At 42.3% G+C, this 22204-nt stretch overlaps 1 protein-coding gene across 20 annotated transcripts in view; it reads left to right on the forward strand.

Moving 5' to 3' along the window:
* Positions 1 to 22204, forward strand: part of PDE1C (phosphodiesterase 1C) — a 701054-nt gene that overhangs the window by 294953 nt on the left and 383897 nt on the right. For 3 of the 20 annotated variants that reach the window (XM_059074642.2, XM_067042386.1, XM_067042388.1), the window contains exons 2-3: positions 395 to 497; positions 19370 to 19396. The exons of 15 other annotated variants lie outside the window; for them this stretch is intronic. In XM_059074642.2, coding sequence (XP_058930625.1) covers positions 397 to 497; positions 19370 to 19396 — 128 coding nt within the window. In that variant the 5' untranslated portion in view covers positions 395 to 396. Of the gene's footprint in view, positions 1 to 17; positions 498 to 19369; positions 19397 to 22204 lie in introns of those variants that run through there. 2 more of the 20 variants (XM_067042387.1, XM_067042389.1) reach the window with 1 other exon arrangement.

Genomic DNA, 22204 nt, shown 5'->3' on the forward strand with positions numbered 1-22204 from the left:
CCTCTCCTCCCCACTCGGTACTCCCTTTCCCCCCGCGTAGTCCTTCAGCTGCCAAACTGTTCGCTTCCTTGGCTTTGTTTGAGAAAAAAAAAAGAATCCGAATAGGTCTGAGGTGTTTTCTCCTAGAACAGGAGCACAATTCCTACCCTTGGCATTAGCCCAGGAGCATGGCTGGTTCCCGCAGCTGCCTCCGGGGGGCACCTGGGCCCGGGGTCGCCGGCCCTCCGGGCGCGCTTTAAGCCATGGTTTGGGGGTCGCAGAAGGGGGAGCTCACGCAGAAAGTGACAGGCAGACGCGCTCGCCACCTGACTGGGGCTCGAGGGCAGGGCTGGGCAAAGAGGCGGGAGGGGACAGGCCAAACTCTCTCGGCCTCACTCCCAGTGATAACCTGCAGCTATGGAGTCGCCAACCAAGGAGATTGAAGAATTTGAGAGCAACTCTCTGAAATACTTGCAACCAGAACAGATCGAGAAAATCTGGCTTCGGCTCCGAGGGCTGTAAGTAGATCTGTTTACTTCTCTTGCCCTATTTCCCTCTCATCAGTATTTTACTACACAGCCACAGTCACGACTGCTCACCCCCATTCCTGCATGACCCTTAAAAATACAGCCCTAGAAGTTCCACAACCGCTTCTCTGTTAATTACAGTCACTGCTACCTTCCTTTCAACAGCGAGACTTGTCTTTCTGAGTGCTTCGGAATGCCTTGCTGTTTCCAGGTCATGCTTTCTTTGGGGAAGAGGAGATGTCCTTAGATTTCAGTTATAGTAGCTCAATATTCATGGAGATATTTCTGTTTGTTTTTTTGTTTGTCAGGGGAGAAAAGTTTGGGGACTCAGGTCACAGACTTTTAATCAAAGGAAGAGTTATTCTCTGCAGAATGCTTGCAGACACCTTGGCAGGTGGTCCAAGAACTTACCAACAGTTCAAATTCAGCATGCATTCTGGCTCCCTCTCCCTAGGCTACTTCAACTTATGATATTTTCTTAGGATTCTTTCTAGCAGGAAAATAGTTACTGAAAGGAAGGACTATTTTTGGAGAAAGTAGGTTTCAGAACCAATATTGGAGTTTCCTAGTAATATTTGGACAGTGAAATAGGGCGTTTGCTTTCAATACAGTGGCCAGAATTCTAGTTGGACTGGCGAACAGAGATCTCTGAATTTCATTCACTTCATTGGGTGCTGTCTGTTTTTGGGTACTGAGGAGAGGTGACCTGAAAATACGTGTTATTTTCTGTGAAAAGGTTTCATAAACAATGAACTGCTGGTTATCCCAGTCAGGAAGCTGTAGTGTGACAGCTGTATGGTTACAGCTTGCTTCTCAGTTGACCAGGCAGGTCCCAAAGATACCTTCCATAACCACCAGATACTCATTTCCCAGATACTTGGCATCAAGTATCTAGTGCAGATTAAAAAAAATAGGTTTTCTCCAAGTATATTCTCCAGACCTTCTGTTCCTACCAAGGGCAGTGATGGGAAAACCAGCTCCTTGGCAGTTTGTTTTGCTGCAGTTATTGTTTTTGAAAGCGCACACACACACACACACACACACACACGCACACACCCCAAAACAAATCAGAAAGGCACTGATCTAAGTTATCTTTATCTTGGGGGAGACCACATTCCAACCAGGATATTCACAGTTTCTAAAGGGAAACAATAAGGTAGGTGTTTCTTCAAGGTATCCCCCCCATTTAAAGTGCAATTTATAAAAGCCCTTCCATCAATAATCAAAGTGAGTTTCATTGCCATTGATCTAAATGGGAAACCATGCCAAATAACATGATTTTTGGGTTGTCCGGCTGCTGCAAGCAGAGGCTGTAAACTTATTTGGAAATCTTGTCTTTCTGGCTGGCAGGCTCTTCCAACAGTTGAGACACACGCAATGCAGCACCTCTTTCAGAGAGGTGTTTACAATAAGCTCATGTTATATGTGATGAACACTCCATGTGATCGTATTGTGGTGCACACAGAAAGTTTGTTGCATCCACAAAATCTGGGACCACAATGTACAATGTCATAGTGTTGTCAAGTTGGTCTCCTTGACATCCCGGCTGGAGGGACTCATGTGCACACACTCAGGAACTGCTTCTCTCAGGCTGCTTTACAATTCCAACCAACTAAACAGAGCTACTCAGGCTGGGGAAGAGTGTTTGGGCAAATCAGCCATGTTGAGGTGGGAAACTTGTGCGAAAAAGCATTTAGAGCTTACAACCCACTGTCTTGTAGCTTCCTGTTTCATCTGTTAGGCTTCTCTCCCCAGATAGTTGTCTGCATTTTTGTTTTCAAGTTTCTCGTGTTTACCTAGCACCCTGTACCTTTGAACATAAAAGGTGTGGGTTGATTCTTTTCCAAATGTGTGTTTTTGAATCCTTCTCTTTTTACCCTTCCTACTGAGACACCCTGCCCAACAGCAGTCCCAGGAGATCTGTAGCTTCACTTTCTGATTTGAGAAAGGACATGTTACTATTGTTATGACATTTTTTTTTTAACTACTGTTATGGTTCTTACTACCACTTTTTTTTTTTTTTTTAAACAAAACAGTAGTGCTATAATCAGTTGCTAAAGACTCCAGAAACCAAAGCTCACGCTTTTTTATACAACTTGGAATAACACTTTTGCAGTTAACAAAACAGAAACCTTAGGAGATGGAAGGGTGTGTGTCTCTTTGTTCCTACAGTGGATTAACAGTAAGAGAAAGGAAGCTGTTCTTTCAACATTTTAGAAAAACTCAATAGCCAAAATTGAATTTTCATACCAATTTATTACCATGACACCTGTATAGAAGGGACTTTACAGGTGACCACAGACAGTCAGGAATTTGGTTCACCTTGTTTGAGAGCCATCTAAGTTTCAGGACTTGATCATCTCATGCCTGGACTATTTAGTGGTATTGTCAGTATCTAGCCTACTTAATCCATCCTTGAATTTTTCATCTCCTCCAGTAGAATGTCAGTTCCTTAGGACAGACACTTTGTGTGTCTTGCTCACTGCTGTACCTCCAGTGCCTAGAACAGGGTTTGGCACGTAGTAGGTGCTCAATGAATAGGTGATGAAGGAACCATAAAGACCCAAAGGTGAACTTTTCAGTATTCAGAATGAAGGTAAATGTATATCTGGGTCAGCTTGTAGGCCACGTGATACTATCAACACAATATTCTATGAACTAGATGAGAGGTGGATTTAATTAACATCATTACCCAGGTGGGGCACAGGAATCTAAACTGAGGTGGAAACTGGGCAAGATGTGGCAAAGCCACGACCCAGGGCAGAATCCCACTCTTATGTTTACCCAGGTTCTCTCTTTTCCTCCCCTTTTCTGCACTTGCCTACAGTGGTCTTTACCAGCAGCAGGAGGATTATTGCCAAGAATCTACAGTGTGGAGAATATAGAGGATGGTCCTCTCTATGTTACAAGCCCCACACATCCTCCTTTCCACGCTTTCCTTTTTTCTCTAGCGCATTTCACTGTCTTAATACTATATATTTAATGTATTTATTATGCTTATTGTCTGTTTCCTCCAATTAAAATAGAAGTTCCTTGAGGAGGGAGCCTCTTTTTTTGTGTTTCCATTTCCTCAGTTGTCCCCCAAGTGCTGTCGTCCTTACTCTATCCTCTGTAGGAGTGGGTGGAATTGTTAAGAGCCCCTCCCAACGCCTGTTTTGTTAGGGAATCTTCCAGTCAGGGAAAACATGACGACTGCACTTGCTTCCTCTGATGTTGAGGTCCGGGAGCCTCACTGCTGTGTGGTTTTGAGTCATAACTTGTACCCTGGGTCCTGACCAAGAGTTTTTCCTGTTATATGATGACAAAAGGGTGCGTCTATACTTTTTGTAAAAAAAAAATTGAGAGCAAGAGAACAGGTTTCACTTATTTCTTGGCATTTATTGTCACAATTGTAACTAAGCTTTTGTATATCTGTTTTGCCCAACTATGAGGTAATCAGTACAATAAACTATGCTTTTATAACACTCTATGAAGATGATGATGCTTTTTTTTGCATGATCTAAAATAGTATGATGAACATAAACGGAGGTATGGTTTATTATGTTTATTGTCTGTTTCCTCCAACTAAAATACAAGTTCCATGAGGACACAGTTTTTTTTTTTTTTTTTTTTTTTGATCTGTTTTGGTTACTGGAGTATCCCCAGGTGTACGGTTATTAGGGTCACAGACTGGGATTATTGTTTCTGTCTACTCAGCAAGCTTTCCCATCCCCCTTATTATGGCAGTAGACCCTCCCCCCTGACCCCCCAGCCCTCCATGGGCTCAAGATCCAGGATTGGCCAATCATAGAATTTTACCATTCTGGCAACAGCGGTTGGTCTCAAGTGTGGTGCAGAACCCAAGCAGAAGCGGTAGAGTCCTCCGCTGAGATTCTCTGTTGGCTGGGGGAGAGTGCTGCTTTCTCTTCTGGGTTTTCCTGGTGCCTGCTGCTGGCTGCATTTCTCACTGCGTGGAGAAGAGCTTTCAGTGACAGGAGACAGGCCAGAACTTACAGAGAAGCAGAGGGGAGAAGATGGAGTGGAAGTCCCTGGGTCTGTTCCCACAAGCCCCAGTTCCTGCAGTTGTTTCTCTGATTCTGTCTGCTGTCCCAGCTACGCGAATCCGTCAGGCTGTGTTCCTGCATAGGCTACTTCTGAGTTTGGTGTCTCTGAAAGTCTTCACTAATACCCCCACTGAAGTACGGAGAACTTAAGTGACTTTTCCAAAGTATACATCAAAGGCGGGGGGTGGGGGTGGAAATCCAGAGGCAAAGAAGCCTGGATCTTTGGTTTTGTATTTCTTATTTAATAAAGGCTTCTCACTCTGTATTTTCTTTCTACTCCTCTGAAATTTTTAATAGGGTCATCAGTGTTCAGGCAACAGAAGTTTAGTCGGTTAACATTTACTGAGTGTCTGTTATGTGCAGGGCACTTTGATAAACTGTGCAAAAGTAGATAAGCCATAAGGCTGTAAGATATAAAGCTATAGCTAAAGAGATGAACACCCGGAAGTGTTGGCTGTAGTTACAGAGGATACACGGGTAGCTACCTCTGCCTGGGAGGGCCAGAGAAGGTGTGAGCCGTGAGCTGCAGACTTACTTGGAGCAGAGTCCTTAGAGTCACAAGGAAGAAACTTGCACAGATGTCTTTCATTCATGTCAGCCTTTTGCAGAGATGTGAGGAAAACAAGGAGTCATCCAGTCAGCACAGAGTACATCAGCTCAGAATTCTGAGCTCTTTTTATGGACAACTGGAAAAGCTGTGTCTACTTAACTAGGAATATAGCCTGAGTCCTAGTGGACTTCCCTATGTTCACCTCTTACTGGTAATCCCAAAAGAGAGGGTGTGGTTGGGTCTAGCTCCTGTCATTCAGCATGGAGCTATTGGACAGAAATCTCCCAGGTCACCTCAGAAGCAGTTGGCCCCTACATTGGTCCCTGGTCCATCAGCTGTGCAGGTAACAGGGTTACCTTTCCTGACAAACCAACCCCCAGAGGTCTTAGATATTCTCCTTAAAAGGTAGTTGTGAGATATCCTCTTGCAGCTCATCTAGTACAATATTGAGGGATAGATAAAGCTAGTGAATGGAGGTAACAGTGTACAAAGGTACAGAGGTATGGGAGACATTGACACATCAAGGAGGAGTGAGAGGTAAAGTTGGGAAAAAAGGCATGGGCCAGGTAATGATACATGGAATTTTTAAAAATTTACATTTTGTTTTATTCAAAACTATACATGCTCTTAGTTTAAGGAGGCAGGTCTTCGAACACATTACACACACATACAAATGTGTTCCAGACACTCTCCATTCATCTTTCAGGGAATCTTTTTTTGAATGCTTGTAATTTTAAAGAGTTTACACTTTATCCCTTAAGTTCTAGGGAATTGTTAAAAGACTTTAACACAATGAGATTTGAATTTTAGGATGGCTATTCTGGAAGAAGTACAGAGGACAGATTGGAGAAGAGACTTGTGACCTGGAGATCAGTTGGAAAATATTCTTCAGTTATGGTAGTACCACTGAGGAGGAAAAAATAAGGGGCACAGTTGACATTAGAATGGAGCAGAGAGAAAGAGAGAAGGAGAAGTTGTCTTTCAAGCTTGTTTTGTCTCGGATGTATTAGTGAGATTGGTGCCATTTGCCTTGTTAGAGACCATGGAGAGAAGTGCAGGCTTGGATACAGCAGAATGATAAATTTGGGTTTAGACATGCTGGACTGGAGCAGCCTCTGGAAAGTTCAAGTAGCTGGTGGTGATAGCAGCCTGTTACTATGGAGAGACCTTTGGCCTAGAGCCTCAGGTCTGAGAGTCATGGTTCTGAGTTAAAGCCTTGTGAACAGATGACCCAGGGAAGAGGGGCTTCACCTGAATCTCACTAATAAAGCAATTCAAAAAGAATAATTTTTAAAAATTGATGTTTATTTCCCCCAGATTACATATTTTAGGGTGTTAATTGGGCCTTCCACTCTCCCATTTAATTGCAAATGTCAGATGGTTCAGCATAATTTTATTGGGCTCTTATTATATACCAGATATTAGGAGCTTCAGAAGAGAAATGAAAGTATCAGAAGAAAAGCCCTGTTTTCAGGAAACTGAGAGTCTAGTTAGGGAGACAGAAGTGAAAAGTTATAAAACAACAATAAAAGTATGGGCAATAATTAATTGCTAGGTAAATGACATTGACACAATGTCCTAGGATTTAGAGAAGGAAGACATTTGTGTTTGAGGGATTGTTTTTGAGTCCTTCTTTTCCTAGTAAAGGCCAGTTAAGTCTCCCTGAATTATGTTCTTAATGTATATTGAAGGAGAGAAAGAGGTGAATATCAAAAAAGGTTAAGTAGATTCTTATATTTAGAATGAAATTTTCTTTACTTGAATACTAATGTCATATATTAGTACATCATCACTTGCTTATCAGAATTTGGTTGTGCTAACTTATTAGCTAATTACAACTCAGTATTTAGCAGCTGTTTATTATTTTGGCTAAGTTTTACAGCCTCTGTTGGTAAGCAGCCCTAAGCAAAGAGATTTCTTCATTTCTAGCTCCATTTTCCGTCTTTAATTTTTTTCTTCTTTGGTTCATAGAAAACTACTTTCCTTGGTTCCAGTTTCCCCATATGGAGGGAAAGTGCTCACATGACCCACCTCATAGCTTTTTGAGAGATGACAAGAAAAATAATGATTAAATGTGAGACACATAATGTAGTCTGTAACAGCTTTGCGAATGACCATCACAATTTCCCATTATAATACAAATGAATTCTACAACGAATAAAATACTCTGTTTCTGGAGAATGTATACTGAATCCATGCAAAGTGCTATATTCTTCAGGCTTATTGGAATGTACTCTTTATTTAAAGACCTTTTGACAGCTCTTATTAAATAAAATAAATGAGTATAAGAAAAATCTAGATGTTCCTAGGTTGTGAAATTATGAAAAATCTTAAGAGAATAATTCAGTCAAGAAGACATCATTCATAACTATAGGTAATGAGTTTTATTTACAAATTTGAATGAATACACACTCATCTATATGCAGGAATCTCGTCTATCACTCATTCACTCAGCAAACATTTCTCTAGCACTTACCATATGTCAGGCCGTATGCTAGGCACCAGGGATACAGTGGGAAACAAGACAAATGTCCCCGCCTTTAGGGAGCATTCAGTCTACAGGTAGAGGCAGATGTTAAACATCTAATTCCCCAAATAGATATTTACTGTGATGAGTGCCACAAAGAAATACAGAGTGCTGTGGAAACATATAAGAGGGGGCCCACACCAGGTCTAAGAATCAGGAAAACCTTCTCTGAAGAAGTGAGATTTAAGCTGAGATATGAAGAATAAGTAGGTGTTAGTTAAGAGTTGAGGAAGAGTGTTCTAAGGTATCCAAGGCCTGGGAAAATAGCACGTGCAAAGAGCCAAAGGGACATGATGCCTCCGAGAAGACAGAAGAAGGCCAAGTGGCTGCGGCAAAAACAGTGTGGAGACAGGCGGCTCAAGGCACAGCTGGAGAGAGGGGCAGATCTTGCCTTTTCTTTTAGACCAGGGAGGCTTAGCAATGGGAAACCACTGTAGGTCAGTGGGGATAGATTTGAGAGATTTTTAGGAGATAGACTCAACAGGATTTGGACTTGGCATGTGAGGGGGAATGTGGAATTTGGAATAACTCCCAGGTTTTTAGCTTGAATCCACAGTTACTATTTACTTAGATCGGGATCACTGAGCAGGGATCAAGTTTGCAAGTTTGGTTGTGTGTGGCAGCAGAATGAATGCGTAGTAGAAATCATGAGCTCAGTTTTGGACATATTGAATATGAGGGGCCTGTAAGATATCCCTAAGGAGACATGAGCAGTTGGATAAGAGGGCCTGGAGATTTAAGGGAATGTCTGTGTTAGAGATATAAGGTACAGCCCAACAAAGTAAGAAGAAAAAATTATATATATATAAAATAATGATATAATACATATTTTAAATAATATATATAATGTGTATAAATATGTATATGTGAATATGTGTATTCATGTATGTGTCTGAATGATAAATTAATATTCCTATAAATTTTACAAGTAGAGAGAACATAGTTTAGTGGGACCTCTCTAAATAGTCTGAGAGAAGTTGCCAGAAGACTATGAGTTTATATATACTTTCTCATTGGCATTTACTTGTTCAGCATTTGGGAAAGACCAGCTAGTAGTCAATCTACATGACTTTGCTTGGAACCCTTGTACTGACTGCTTGGTGTCATGTCCACAACAACACGGGTTTGGAGCAAAGACAGAAACCTGAGGGCTAGGCAGAATCATTTCCAGTATTCCAGAGGCAGAAAGAGACCATGACCCAAGAAGCTAAGTGGAATGAGGCCCTCATCATGGACCTTGTGGGGACTGTCAGGCATGAGCCAGGCAGTGAGACTCAGAGCTTGGAGCCCAGCCCCCTGCAGAAGGGTCTGGCGGAGATTGGCTGGGTGGAGGCTCCCCAGACCCTGCAGGAGGCTGTCCTGTTGTCTAGGCTCGTCCAGCGGGCGCCGCCGCTGCTCCCAAGGTGTCCTACGTGCACACACTGGGCCTCTGTCTCTTGGGGCATCCGCAGTCCTGCCATAGTACTCACCCTGTACGTCAGCTCTGCCTCATTCATGGCCTTTTCCCCGGAAGCTCTTTAAGGCCTTCCAAAAATGGACCTTCCTCCCTTCTTTTCCACTCCCTTCCAAAGACCTGTTGCAGGGACCCAATATTCAATATTCTGCCAAAATATAGCTTTCCTTTCCCTTAAGGCCAGTGGAAGAGTGAGAAGCAACGTGAGGCTGCATTTTGACTGAAAGTCACTATTAGACATCCAAAGACCATTAAATTCTGTTTATCCAGATTCCAAACAACCAAAATTCTTAAATAAGCAAGACTTTTCCTACACTCTAGAGACACTGAGTAAATCTGGTAGTGAAAGATTAGTCTTTGAAAGCTACTTCCAGGTGTGTTCTTAGGAGTAGTTCAAATTCAGATTAATATCCCACTCCTTTTTTTCTCTACGTCTCTGAGTCTTGTCTGAGGATGACTCTAAGGGGTCTTACAATACTTTTAAATTAACCCCCCCCAAAGTATTTCATATTTAGTATACTACTCTAGGTTGTTACTTGGAACCCTGTCTGCTAACTGTGAGAACCTATAAACACTTTCATGAACAGGGTCCTGCATAGCTCATTTGTGAAATATAAGGATGAATTATTGTAAATCAAGCTTCATAAATGTTTAGAACTGCCATTCTGTCTAGAAAACTACTAACTGAAATTATTCATGGTTAAAACAATGAAAGAATTGTTCAAAGCACCCATTTCTGGGAGTCTTGGATACTTTCAGCACGGGTAACTGTAGCTGAGGAGAATCTGGTTCAAATGCTCAACTGATTCAGTTGACAGTGGCACTCAAAATGGTCCCTAGGAGTGCATCTGCTAGCTGAGTGGGTTGTTTTGTTTTGTTTTTTTTTCCTGTATTTTGGGGATTGGCCTTACTTTTGCCATATTTAAATTGTTGAAATTTACAGAGCCTATGTCCAGAGAAGAGCCTTCTATAGATGATTCTATTGTGAGAGAAGATTTTAGAGGAAATAGGAAGGACATCTGCTTTCAAGGAGCTGTTGTATTGACTTACATTCACCTGGAATTGTAAATGGCCAATAGCTGCTTTCTTCCGGGAGTAGGTTTTGATAACAAGTTGGGAGGAAAGGTGGAGGAGAGAAGGAAGGAGGTAGTACTTGGGGAGATAGGGAAGGCTTAAAAACAGTAGACTGGTCACTGAAGTTAAACTTGGCAGAAGACACAGTTTTTGTTCTGGCTAAATCTACATGGGGAAAACAGAGTAGAGAATTCAAGCATCTCTCTGGATAATTCAATTAAAAAACCTACCCCTCCCCTAATTACAAGGATATATCTGTGAAGAGTGAGGTTTTGTCTCAGTCCTTTGGATTTGTCTCCACTCCGGCAGTGTTGTCACAGATATTAAGAAATATTTTTGTTTTCAGCCTTTCTCATTGATGTTTATTGAAACAGGAGACAGGCTCCCAGGAAGGAGGTCACAAAGATCTCTTCCATTCCCACCCACACAGTTTTATTGTACTTAGAACACTGCAAATGGTTGTAAATGTGTGAATGGGGGGATAGATCATTTATGCAAAAAAGTACTACTTGGACTTCTATAAGCATGACATTTACTTTCTGTTTTCTTTAACAACCTTTCTGTATTTTTTCATTGGCGCCACTGATTAGCTCACTGCCCAGCTTTAAGCAGTAGATTTTAAGCTAGAGGGAAACGGTCCTTGGTTTGCTCAAAAATAATGCTTTTCAGAGGAAGATTTCAGCTTACTTTGGGGAGGGGTCCTATTTGGGGGCCTGTTAGACAGTAATCTGAGTGCTAGAATTTTTAACCGAGGCCCAGGAGAGAAACAAGCATGAACAGGAGATTTGGATTTTTGTGTCTGGCCAGCTGTCTGCAGCTAGACGAGGGGTCTGGGGAGGGGGAGCAATGAGGACACAGCCCTGTGGGAATGTGGGCGCATCCGGCGTGGGGTGGATTGACTCTGAGTTGGTGCCAGTCCAGGTGGGGCTTCCTGTGGGGTTGTTTAGTTTGAACTAAACCTTCTCCTCAAGGATTTCTCCTGTTTCCACTGCCCAGCCAGCATTAGATAGAAACACATTTGCTTCCAGAAGTGAGTTAAACATTGATCATCTTATTTACAGCTGTGTTTCGGATTAGCATTCTCTCATTTTTCTGATTTACCGTGCTCAACCCCAAACCACACTCTTGAAGGCTTTCTTCATTTGAATTTGATCTCATCACTTTGGGTTAAACATATTGGAATTTTGTACTTTGGGAGTTGCTGTTCCCAAACATGATCTTCCTTTTCTAAGAGCCCTAAATGAAAGGGTGGGAATCTGTAGGACAATTTTCCCCAATAGTCAACCTGGCAGAAAAATTCTCTAGAAAATGTAAGCAAAAACAACTCCTTCCTGGGGCTTCCCTGGTGGCGCAGTGGTTGAGAGTCCGCCTCCTGATGCAGGGGACACGTGTTCGTGCCCCGGTCCGGGAAGATCCCACGTGCCGCGGAGCGGCTGGGCCCGTGAGCCGTGGCCGCTGAGGCTGCGCGTCCAGAGCCTGTGCTCCACAACGGGAGAGGCCACAACAGTGAGAGGCCCGCGTACCACCAAAAAAAAAAAAAAAACCAAAAAAACAACTCCTTCCTAATTATTGGGTTATTCTAAGTAAAAGTGAGTTTATATTATTTCATTATTTTTTATTTTTTGTCCTGCCTTAGATCTTTGGCCAACCAGGAAAATAGAATTGTTGCCCATATGGATTTTCATTCTGTAGCTCATCAGTTAAGAAATATTTGAGCTAGTAAGAGAAGAAAGTTTCTTATTTTCTCTAATATCTTTCTTTTCCCCGCCTCTTCCCCAAATAATCTGCTGGAAGGTGCCAGGAAACTGCAATTTATATATATTTTCTCACTGGCATTTACTTGTTAAAAATATGGGAAAGGCCATAAAGCAATCAGTATATATAGCTTTTCAAATCTAGGTTTTAACATGGGTATCATGGAAATGAAATCACTGGGAGAAATGAGAAGAAATGTACAAGGGACTTCCATTCTCAGCAACATCTAAAGTAGTTCATACAAATGATTTAAGACAGATTCAGTGGAAGTTTCTAGCGATATCCAGTTTTGTTCGGTCGGCACCCCATATGCCAGTAAAAAACAAAAACAGAGGATCAGAGGATCATTCGGATCCTCGATCATTTCACGGATATTTGTGGCATTTTATCTTAGTCCACTTTCCCACGAGTGAGCCTCATGTGACCTGAACTTGTGAGAACATGTACTTAACTCCCTGAGTTTTGCTGTGCACTTTTTTTTTCTGAGCCTGTCCCCCAATCTCCTCTCCCTTGAGGGAACTGAAGCCTGAGAACCAACATTTCCAAAGCTTTCTGTGCATCGGCAGCAGTAGTGACCTCAGTAAGGAAGGATGGAGACGGGATCTGATGGGATCTGGGGCAGAGAGAGTCATTATTGCCCAGAAACCATGGAGAGCATTGCAGACAGAACTGGACTTCTCACTGTGTGTGTGGAGTTGTTGCATATTCAGCTTCCCAGACCAGAAAATCTTGTGCTCAACTGGGAGGTATCTTGCTGTCAACTTAGAGACTAAGCACAAGTTTTGGTTTTTCTAAGCCAGCTTGTTTGAATATTAAGCCTATTTATAAACTCATTATTGCAGCAACCATATGGCTCTTACTCAAAGATACTCACTTTAAAAAAAGTGAAAGACTGCCAGGTGCTTCATGATTTAACCTCAATGATTAATTGACTCTCACTCACCCAGGCTATCAGGAATGATTCCCAAGTCATCTGTTTGACTTTGGAGTCTGTGAAACTTACATGTGATTGTGGGTATGCCCAGTACTTTGCAAACTGCTAGCCATCAAAAAGCAAACAAAGCTCTTTAAAAGCATCCTGTGTCTGCCACACTGTTGTTTCTTTTTTGCTATTTCCTTGCTGTCTCTACTCTGCCATTAGGCAGGTCCAGGTGTACTGTGGCCGGAATCACTCCTTATGCTTGCATAGTTTTGTCCTTTCTCTCCCAAATTGGGGCCAAGAGAGCTAAAATGAAGTGCAAAGTCTTGAAGTTCAAGGTGTAGATGACACAGCCATGGACAGCTTTGGGGAACATTTTTAAATATTGGGGGTCAATGCTCTTTGCTCTTTAATGATACTCCCATCTCAGTAGCCATTTGTCAGAATGTGATCAGCTGGGCGTAAATGGACTGAAGCCTTCCAGGGGAGATTTTTCCAGCTTATCACTTCCCCTGTTCTGTACACATGCAAGCACACATAACACGTACACACTATTTGATACTTCTTGGGCAATCCACGATTTCATAGAAACATTCCAGAGTTAAATAGACATGGATTTTCAGTGAAGACCAGGAGTCTTTTAATTTGCCTAACAGGTAAGTGGATGTGGTCAATCAATAATTCTAGTTATAGCATGATATCTCTCTGCTGAGTTATAACTTCTAGAGGATGCTTAGGGATTCTGTGTAAGCAACTCACTGGGCTTCAGTTTTTAGGGAATTATCGATAAAAAGCCGTTTTCTTAAAAGATAATTTTAGATATTTCTAAGGATTACCATGGTGTCCAGTTCCTAAATATCTAATTTTACTTTCTTTTTTTCCTGCTTTCTGAGCAACGACCCAGCTTTGACATTAGAGGAAAGTGTGTGGGTCTGCTAGGCTAACAGGGACCATGCTGCTGGGTGGGTGTCAGAGTGTATACAGCCTTCAGGCTCCCTTGGGCATGTGGGGAGTGAGGAGAGCTGGGCAGAGTTTCAGTTCCTCCTCTGCTTAGTAGGACTGAGATTAGCACCTGCTTTCTTTGTGGCTCAAGTGTTCTGAGATGAGGAGAACTTGGAGTATTCAATTTTTCTACTTTAGAAAACAATCTTAAACTTCTTTTTAAAACTTTTTTAATCAATGAAAGCCTTTTTTTTTTCAAACAAAATTTGGAAACCTATGGAATTATAATACCATTATTACTTATGCAGTACTATTGTTATAAATATAGTAGCTGACTCGTTCTTGAACATTTACTGGATGCCCAACACTGTGCTAAAACTTTACATTCATTATTACATTCAACTCCCACATCAACCTGTGAAGTGCGTATTATTGTTACCCAGATTTTACAGATAAGGAAACTGGTGGTTGGGAAAGTGATGTAAGTTGCCAAAGGTCACATAGCTTATTGGACACAGTAAGTTGAAGAAGGGATTTAGCTTAGGTAAGTGATCCTAAACACTATACTGTAATGCCTCTCTTTGTTTTTTTTTTGGTATGAGGGCCTCTCACTGTTGTGGCCTCTCCCGTTGCGGAGCACAGGCTTCGGACGCACAGGCTCAGCGGCCATGGCTCACGGGCCCAGCCACTCCATGGCATGTGGGATCTTCCCGGACCGGGGCACGAACCCGTGTCCCCTGCATCGGCAGGCGGATTCTCAACCACTGCGCCACCAGGGAAGCCCTGTAATGCCTCTCTTTAAAAAACAAATGAATAGACAAACAAACAATGCCGTGTATGTGTGTGTGTGTGTGTGTGTGTGTGTGTGTGTGTGTGTGTGTGTGTGTGTGTGTGTGTTGAGTGAAGGGTAGAGGGCATTCCAGGGAACAGAGTTTGCAAAGTGCTCTAGGCCTTCATCCACGCAGTTTCCTCAGCCTGGCCTTGTGAAGATGGCCTGCCTTCTGCCTCAGTGTGCGAGTGTGCTCTCTCCATCCCCCACACTGCCGAGATACCAGAGCACAGCAGCTCCTGGTCATTCTCTGTGGTCTGAATTAGGTCAGTCTAGCTACGTGAATCTTGAGACTTGTGATGTATTGTTGTAAGTTCAAAAAATTATAAATTTAAAGTAAGTTTGAGAAACCAAAACAGAACATTTAAAAACATTCCCTTTGTCTTTAAGGTTATGAATCAGGGGCAAATTCTGTTGAAGTTCTTAAAAACAAAAGGCCAAGAATAAACTAGGTTCTTTTCCAGCTCATTTCCTGCGTTTGGATGGAAAGAGCCCAGTATGTTCTGTGGTTGATTTTGTCAAGTGTCTAAATTTCCTCCAGGCATCCTTTGACTTCTTTGACTAATTTCCTCAATTTTCTTTGAGGGCTTCAGAGTTTGCTTTCTGTCTCAACCAGTTCAAGGTTCTGTATCCTTAGTCAAGTTACTTAACCTCTCTGAGCCTCATTGCCATCAAGTATAAAGTGAGGTAAACCTCCTAGGGTCTGTAGGAGGTCAAAGTGAGTTAATTTATGTAACAGACATGGAACAGAGGAGATGCTCAACAATTGTGAGCCTCCTCCCCAGCTTCCCCCTGCCAGCCTTCTCTCATTGCATTCCTCCTGTGTGTAGAAAACCATGACTGTGGTAGATGGCCTCACTGCTTATAGTAAGTCATCACTAAACAGAAAAAAAAAAAGAGTAGAAAGAACGCATTTTGATCAGCGTCTTGATAAATTCACTCATTCACACAACAGCAGTATATTGAACAGCTGTCATTTGTCAAGCACCATGTTAGGCAAGGGAGAAACACTAGCAGATAGTGCACAAGCTATCGATCTTGCCATCAGCATAACAGATGAGCTCTGGCCACCATGGAACACACAAAAGGGATGATCCAGTTTGGGAGGCCTTAGAAGGTTTTGGGGAGAAAGTGATGACTCAGCTGAAAGCTGAAAGCTGAAGGATAAGTAGGACTCAAGCCTCACCATCTTGCCCAGTCAAGGTGATCTGTGAGTAGCATCTTGAGTAGAGTAAGTTCCATGGATCTTGTGCTTTAAGTGCTGACCTTCCAGCTCCAGTGTAAGCTGACACTGTTTGGGTTGGGTCTCGGGTCTCTTTGATTTTTTTGTTTTGTTTTGTTTTTTTCCGTACATAGGCCTCTCACTGTTGCGGCCTCTCCCGTTGTGGAGCACAGGCTCCAGACGCGCAGGCTCAGCGGCCATGGCTCACGGGCCCATCCGCTCCGCGGCATGCGGGATCTTCCCAGACCGGGGCACGAACCCGTGTCCCCTGCATCGGCAGGCGGACCCTCAACCACTGCGCCACCAGGGAAGCCCGAGGGTTGGGTCTCTTTGGATATGGGGGCTGTCTGTCTAAATGGGACAAGATGGGAGGGGAGAGCTTCAGAATCTGTGAAGTCTGGAATGCATCTGTGAAGCTGGGGAGTGAATGTTGGGAAGGTGAGTTGGACTGAAAATCAGATTTTTTGGTCTACCAAATGCACAACCCATGTTTTGATATGTGTGGGTGGCAGCTACAAATGATGTATTTATTTTGCCAGCAGACATTTGTTGTGTACCAACCATGAGCCCATCGATGTGCATGCCCTTGGGATAGATACAGAGACCCATATGACAGGACCCCTGAGCTCAAGAAACTCAAAACAAGGGGAAAGGGTCCTAAACCTTTTAGAATTCCCCTTACATGGCATGCATGGTACCTGGCAAATTCAGTGCATTACGTTCTCTGAGATCATCCCTCCCATTTTATAGATGTGGAAGCTAAAGCTTGCTTTAGTGTAGAGCTTGTCTGAATCACACAGCTAAAGAGGGATAAGTTGGATTTTGAACCAGGTTTATCACATTCCAGAACCCTATTGTCTTTCCACAAGGCAATACAACAGGTGACCCCTTCTCTCAGGTGTCATCTTTTTAAAAAGAAGTATACATTTTATTACTTTTCTTGATTAGCTCAGTACTTTTTAGCCTTAGAACCTTCTCTCTGCCTCTGAATCTGGCTGGGCTGAGCTGGGCTGGTTTGGGGTCATTAGGCACTCCCTTCTTACCTGCTTGCCCACGTACTTACGTATTCCTCCTTGTTGAACTCCTGCCCATCAATCAAAGCTACCTCTTTCTTGAAGCTTCCTGAGCCACCCCTTGTCTTGGTTGTTATAATATAACACTTTTGGTAACATGTATTAATTTCCTTTTTTAGGATTCAGGTTCTTTCAGAGAGTAGATTTTAGTAGAGTTATTATGAGGATTAGTGATGTATGTTAAGTGCTTGTTACTAGTAGGTGCTGAAATTGGAAGCTATTCTTATTTTTGTTCATTTTGATGCACTCAGCGTTCCCAGCAGTGCCTTTGTATGATCCTTGGCAAGTGTTGGGAGAATTCTGTGGAAGCCAATAGCAAAGGTTGTCTTCTTCTGGCCTCTGAAGATACACTCTGTTGACCGAACTAGTTGAGTTTCTGGGTGGGAACCAGGGGCATCCATGTACCCCGACTGCCCCCTTACCTTTGGCCCTTGCACACTCTCACTGGGTTATTTTCCAGTCTTGCCAGAAACTCCCGAGCCTGGTTCATTAGACAGCAGTTCTAACGAGGGCCAAGGGCATGGGTCACACCCACAGCTCACTATGCTCTGTGCCTGTGGATGAAACCTCTGCCTTTGCTAGTGCCTAGAGCATGTGAGCTATCACTGCTGGGGTCGGGGGGTGGTCCAGGATGGTCAGTGCACACCCATCACAGCTTTTGGAGGGAGTGCAAAACACTGTTTTAAGCAGTGGGATACAGTGGGGCGGCATACAAAGAATCTGCCTTTGGGGAGCTGACATTCAGGTGGGTTATCTCATTTATTTCTCACCACAAGGTCTTGAGAGAGGTGCTCTGATTATTCCCACTTTACAGATAAAGAAAGTGAGGCTCAGAGAGGTTGAATATCTGGTCCAACACTGTAGAGCTGAGTGCCACAGCCAAGATCGGAGCACAGGTAGTTTGCTCTCAAGCCCAAGACTTAACCCATCTGTTAGCTGACCTTCCTCCCTACATATATGATATAATTCAAACGTGCAAATATCTCTGTATATTCTTCCTATAGATGTATATATCTGTATATGTGACTGTATGTGAATATTTTATAAATTTTTATAATTATTCTAATTATAATCATAATGCTCATTTAAAATAGAAAATATAGAAAATTCATACAAGTAAAAATAAAAGTAATGATTCATTAACCTACTACCCTGGGCTCATGATTATCACTCTGATGTTTTTCCTTATAGATAAATAGGTATTGGTACCTATCAGGTCAAGACACATTGTGGGTTCGGTGCTGCATGATGCTTACTTCACTTAAACATGTCACACTGCCATGTATGTTTTCATTTAAACAGAGATATCACAGGTCATAGGGATTCTGAACTTGAAACATCTGTGCCTTTTTTTAAAGCATGTGTGACATGTAGCTCTATCAGCAAATCAGTGGCTTGGCTTCCTGGTGCAGTGACTGTAATGGGAATGTCGGTGTGGAACCAAGGACAGCTGTATTGCCCTTCCTGGAGATGCTACTGGGACATGCGTTTTCCTCTCCCAGCACTTCCTTTCCTTTAATCCCCTCCATTAAAGAGTCTTTTAAAACTCTTTTGAGGGTCTTCAGAGCCTAAAAAAGCTGACACAAATGTGAAAAACATTGGGATACACTGGAAAATAAACTTTTATGGCCATTTCCTCTTCAAATGCCACTGTGACCCAGGTGAGATAACCAGGGCAGATGTGACCTCCATTTGATAGATTAAGAAGCCCTGCCCCAATAGATTTTCCCAAGGCTAAGTGAGGACTCTAAACATTAGAGGTGGAGTAGAACTCCAGCTACTTGTGCTTCCTGGGGACGTGTTCTTCCAGGGGCCTGAGCCCACAGCTTAGCCAGTAGCAAGTTCCTGATTCTGCTCTCACTATTTTTGCTTCTAGACTTTCTCATTGTCCCTTTTCTCACGTCTTCCTTCTCTGAAGACCTTATGTCTTGTCTGGTCTTATGGTTTAGTTGCATGACATTTTAAAAGGCAGGTCTTTAAAGGGACTTCGGTGCTAGCTGATGGGGATAATAGTAACAGTAATGACAGTACAAATAGCTAAGAGTTGTGGACCATTTAATATGTGCCAGATACAAGACACGCTTCACAGCCTCTGCCCACTTACTCCGCAACAACTCCATGAACCTGGTGAATGAAGGGCTGATATTTGAACCTGGATCTGGCCGTCTTTAAGGTCTGATCTCAACCAAGATGCTACAGTGCTCTCAGAGGGGAAAGAGCAGAATATCAGGGGCAGAGCCATTGAGCTCTTGGGATGCTATGTGTAGCTGATAAGAATATGATTCTCTGCATCCAACAACAATGTAACACAATAATCCAAAACTTTTAAGTGGGCTTTGAGACCCACAAGCCTCACAGAGAGAACTTTCTACAAAGTGTTCACCTCTGCGTCCATCCCTGCTGAAGCTATCTTTTTCTAACCTACCACCTGCTGCAAACTCTTTTCTGATGTGTGTTTATGCTTCTTTTCCCACAGGAGGAAATATAAGAAAACGTCCCAGAGGTAAGAGCGCCCCTCTGAGAAAGGGGAACTGGTTGGTTGACTCCTTTGTGTCACAACTCTTCGCAAGTCTGGCTCATGGTGGACGTTCATTGTAATAAACAGTCTCTCAGTTCCTTCTCAGCGAGTTGCCTGCTTTATCTTAGAGTTGCTACTGTTTCTGTAATTAAAAATTGACTGCAGGCATTTAGTGTGGCACAGTAAGTGTACATCTTCACATGAGAGTGGATCCGGTGGCTTAAAAAGCTTGTTACTGCTAAATTATCTAGTGATTTTATTAAAGCCTTGACCAGAGTGGGGCTGGGCTGAGGGCATGTGTGAAGGATTATAGGTGGAGCAGAAAAGGTTTGCAAATGCACGTTTAGTGTTTGGATTCTCCTTTGCCTGATTTGCTGACAAAATGCTGTTGAGCTCAAAACATAGATACAAATTCCTTTAAGGGCAGTCTTTTGATTTAACCATGGAAAGGGTAATTTAAAGTAGAATATCATCTGTCTTCACCCTCCGTTACTCTGTTTTATTGAGAAGAGTTTGGAAAGCACATTTTAAAGAAATAGAGTTGCTTAGACCTTCTGTTCGCCAAGCAGCGGAAGACTGCGGCTCAGTCTAAAAGTCTAGTGTCTGCTTTTCATTGATTGACTTTGGCATTATGGCTTTAAACAGATTATATGAGATCAAAAATTGCTCTTGCAATTAAAATCTTCCAATAGGTTTCAACAATGGTTTCAGTGACGACTTTAATCTGACCTTTTCTAGTGGGTCTCATCTCATAGTAGAGGATCCTATGTCCTATGGTTTCCAAATAAAGTCAGTAATCCAAAGTAGTGGTATCATCATTTGACGTGCAGTGTGGAGATGCACAAATCATTGAGAGAAAATGAACTAAAACTTTAAAAGCTTCCTAGAGGTTGCTATACTTTTCTAAATATAGCGAGCTTATACAGATGGCCGAATAACTCTGTCTTGTTCAGGTTCATCAGGCTCATGGTAGTAATTGCATGTGAACCACTGAGCAGGGCGTAAATTAATCACTCAGATTAGAGGGCATAGTAGTCTTTAGTAGTAAAAGGTAATTTATCATTTTCACATGTAGTTAATTTAGGGTATGAGATGTTTCCAAGTTGCCTCAATTTTATTTTAAGGGGAGATAAATAGACAGGTAAGAGAGAGTTTCTGAAGAGAACTGCTCAAACCTGTCAGGTTTCAAATTACTGTGTCAGTTTTTTTGGAAAGCATATTTTTGCATATCTGATGTGAAAGCTGTTGCATTTTTATGTCGATGTAAAAAAAAAACTGGTTTGTATCAGCTTTATTGAAGTCTTATAAGGTGCAAATTAATAGAGGCTTGGTGTGAGCTCTTCTGCTTTTAATCACATGCATATTCTCACGTGAAATATATCCATGTCTACTAATCTATCATTGAGTAACAAACCATCCCCACACTCATGGCTTAGAACAAGGGTTTTACTTTGCTCATGATTTTATAGGTCAGGAATTCAGGAAGGACTTGTCTGGGTGGTTTGGATCTGACCCACCTGGTGTCAGCTGGGGCTGATGCGGATGGAGGATCCACTTCCAAGATTGATTCTTCACTCGCCTGTGGGGAGCTTTCGTGCTCCTTCTTTCTTTCACTCTCTCCACATGGCTTTCATCCTCCAGAATGTCCCCAGGAGTTTGGGCTTCTACTGCATGGCGGTCTCAGGGGTGTTGCACTCTTAGCTGTCTTCCTAGGCCACGTGTTCCAAGAGAAAACGAGTGGAAGGTGCTAGTCTCCCTGAAACTGGCTTAATGTTACTTCTTCTGTATCTTATTGGTCAAGCTATTGCAGAATCCACCCAGAGTCAAGAGAAGGGAATATAGATTACATCTCTTGATGGAAGGGTGTTAAAGAATTTGAGGCCATTTTCATGTATCAAACCTTCAACCTTCATCAGAATGATCTTGCTTGAGACCTTTTCCAAGGATGTGTAAATTTGGAGTATGCGGATACCTCATTTGATGAATGGTAGACACTTTTGAATATATCTTGATACCCTGTCAGATGCTGGTCTGTTTGAATATATGCTTGTCTATTGGATGATTCATTTGGACTGGGAATAGCTGTGATTCCTTTTTCATGTTAAGGACAGGTGTACTAGCGTGGACTCAACTGGTTAGTTGAATTCTAAGTGCAGTTATTTGGATTCAGTCAATAATCAGGTAAAGTTGGTGGCTTCATGTAGGAAAACTAAATGACACAAATGCTACATTAAAAAGCTTTAGATCTTGTAGGTTTGCTTTGGACATTAGGGGAAAAACAGCCCAGGATACAAAAATAATCTACCTTTGTTTAAACTTTTCTTGCTAAGTTTCATTTCATTTTACTCCTGTGTTTATTTACCTTCTAAAGCCATGTTAAAGAAAAAAAAATTGACTAGCTTTCAAAGTCATCATTATCCCACTACAACTCAACTGAGGTAGATATATTTCTTTAAATATTTCATAAATTACTAGGCAGATTTTAGTAACCCACAAGAATATATTTTTTTAACATCTTTATTGGAGTATAATTGCTTTACAATGGTGTGTTAGTTTCTGCTTTATAACAAAGTGAATCAGCTATACATATACATATATCCCCATATCTCTTCCCTCTTGCGTCTCCCTCCCTCCCTATCCCACCCCACTAGGTGGTCACAAAGCACCGAGCTGATCTCCCTGTGCTATGTGGCTGCTTCCTACTAGCTATCTATTTTACATTTGGTAGTGTATATATGTCCATGCGACTCTCTCACTTTGTCCCAGCTTACCCTTCCCCGCCCCATGCCCTCA

Source organism: Kogia breviceps, chromosome 9, assembly GCF_026419965.1.
Source record: "Kogia breviceps isolate mKogBre1 chromosome 9, mKogBre1 haplotype 1, whole genome shotgun sequence".
Taxonomy (NCBI): Eukaryota; Metazoa; Chordata; class Mammalia; order Artiodactyla; family Physeteridae; genus Kogia; species Kogia breviceps.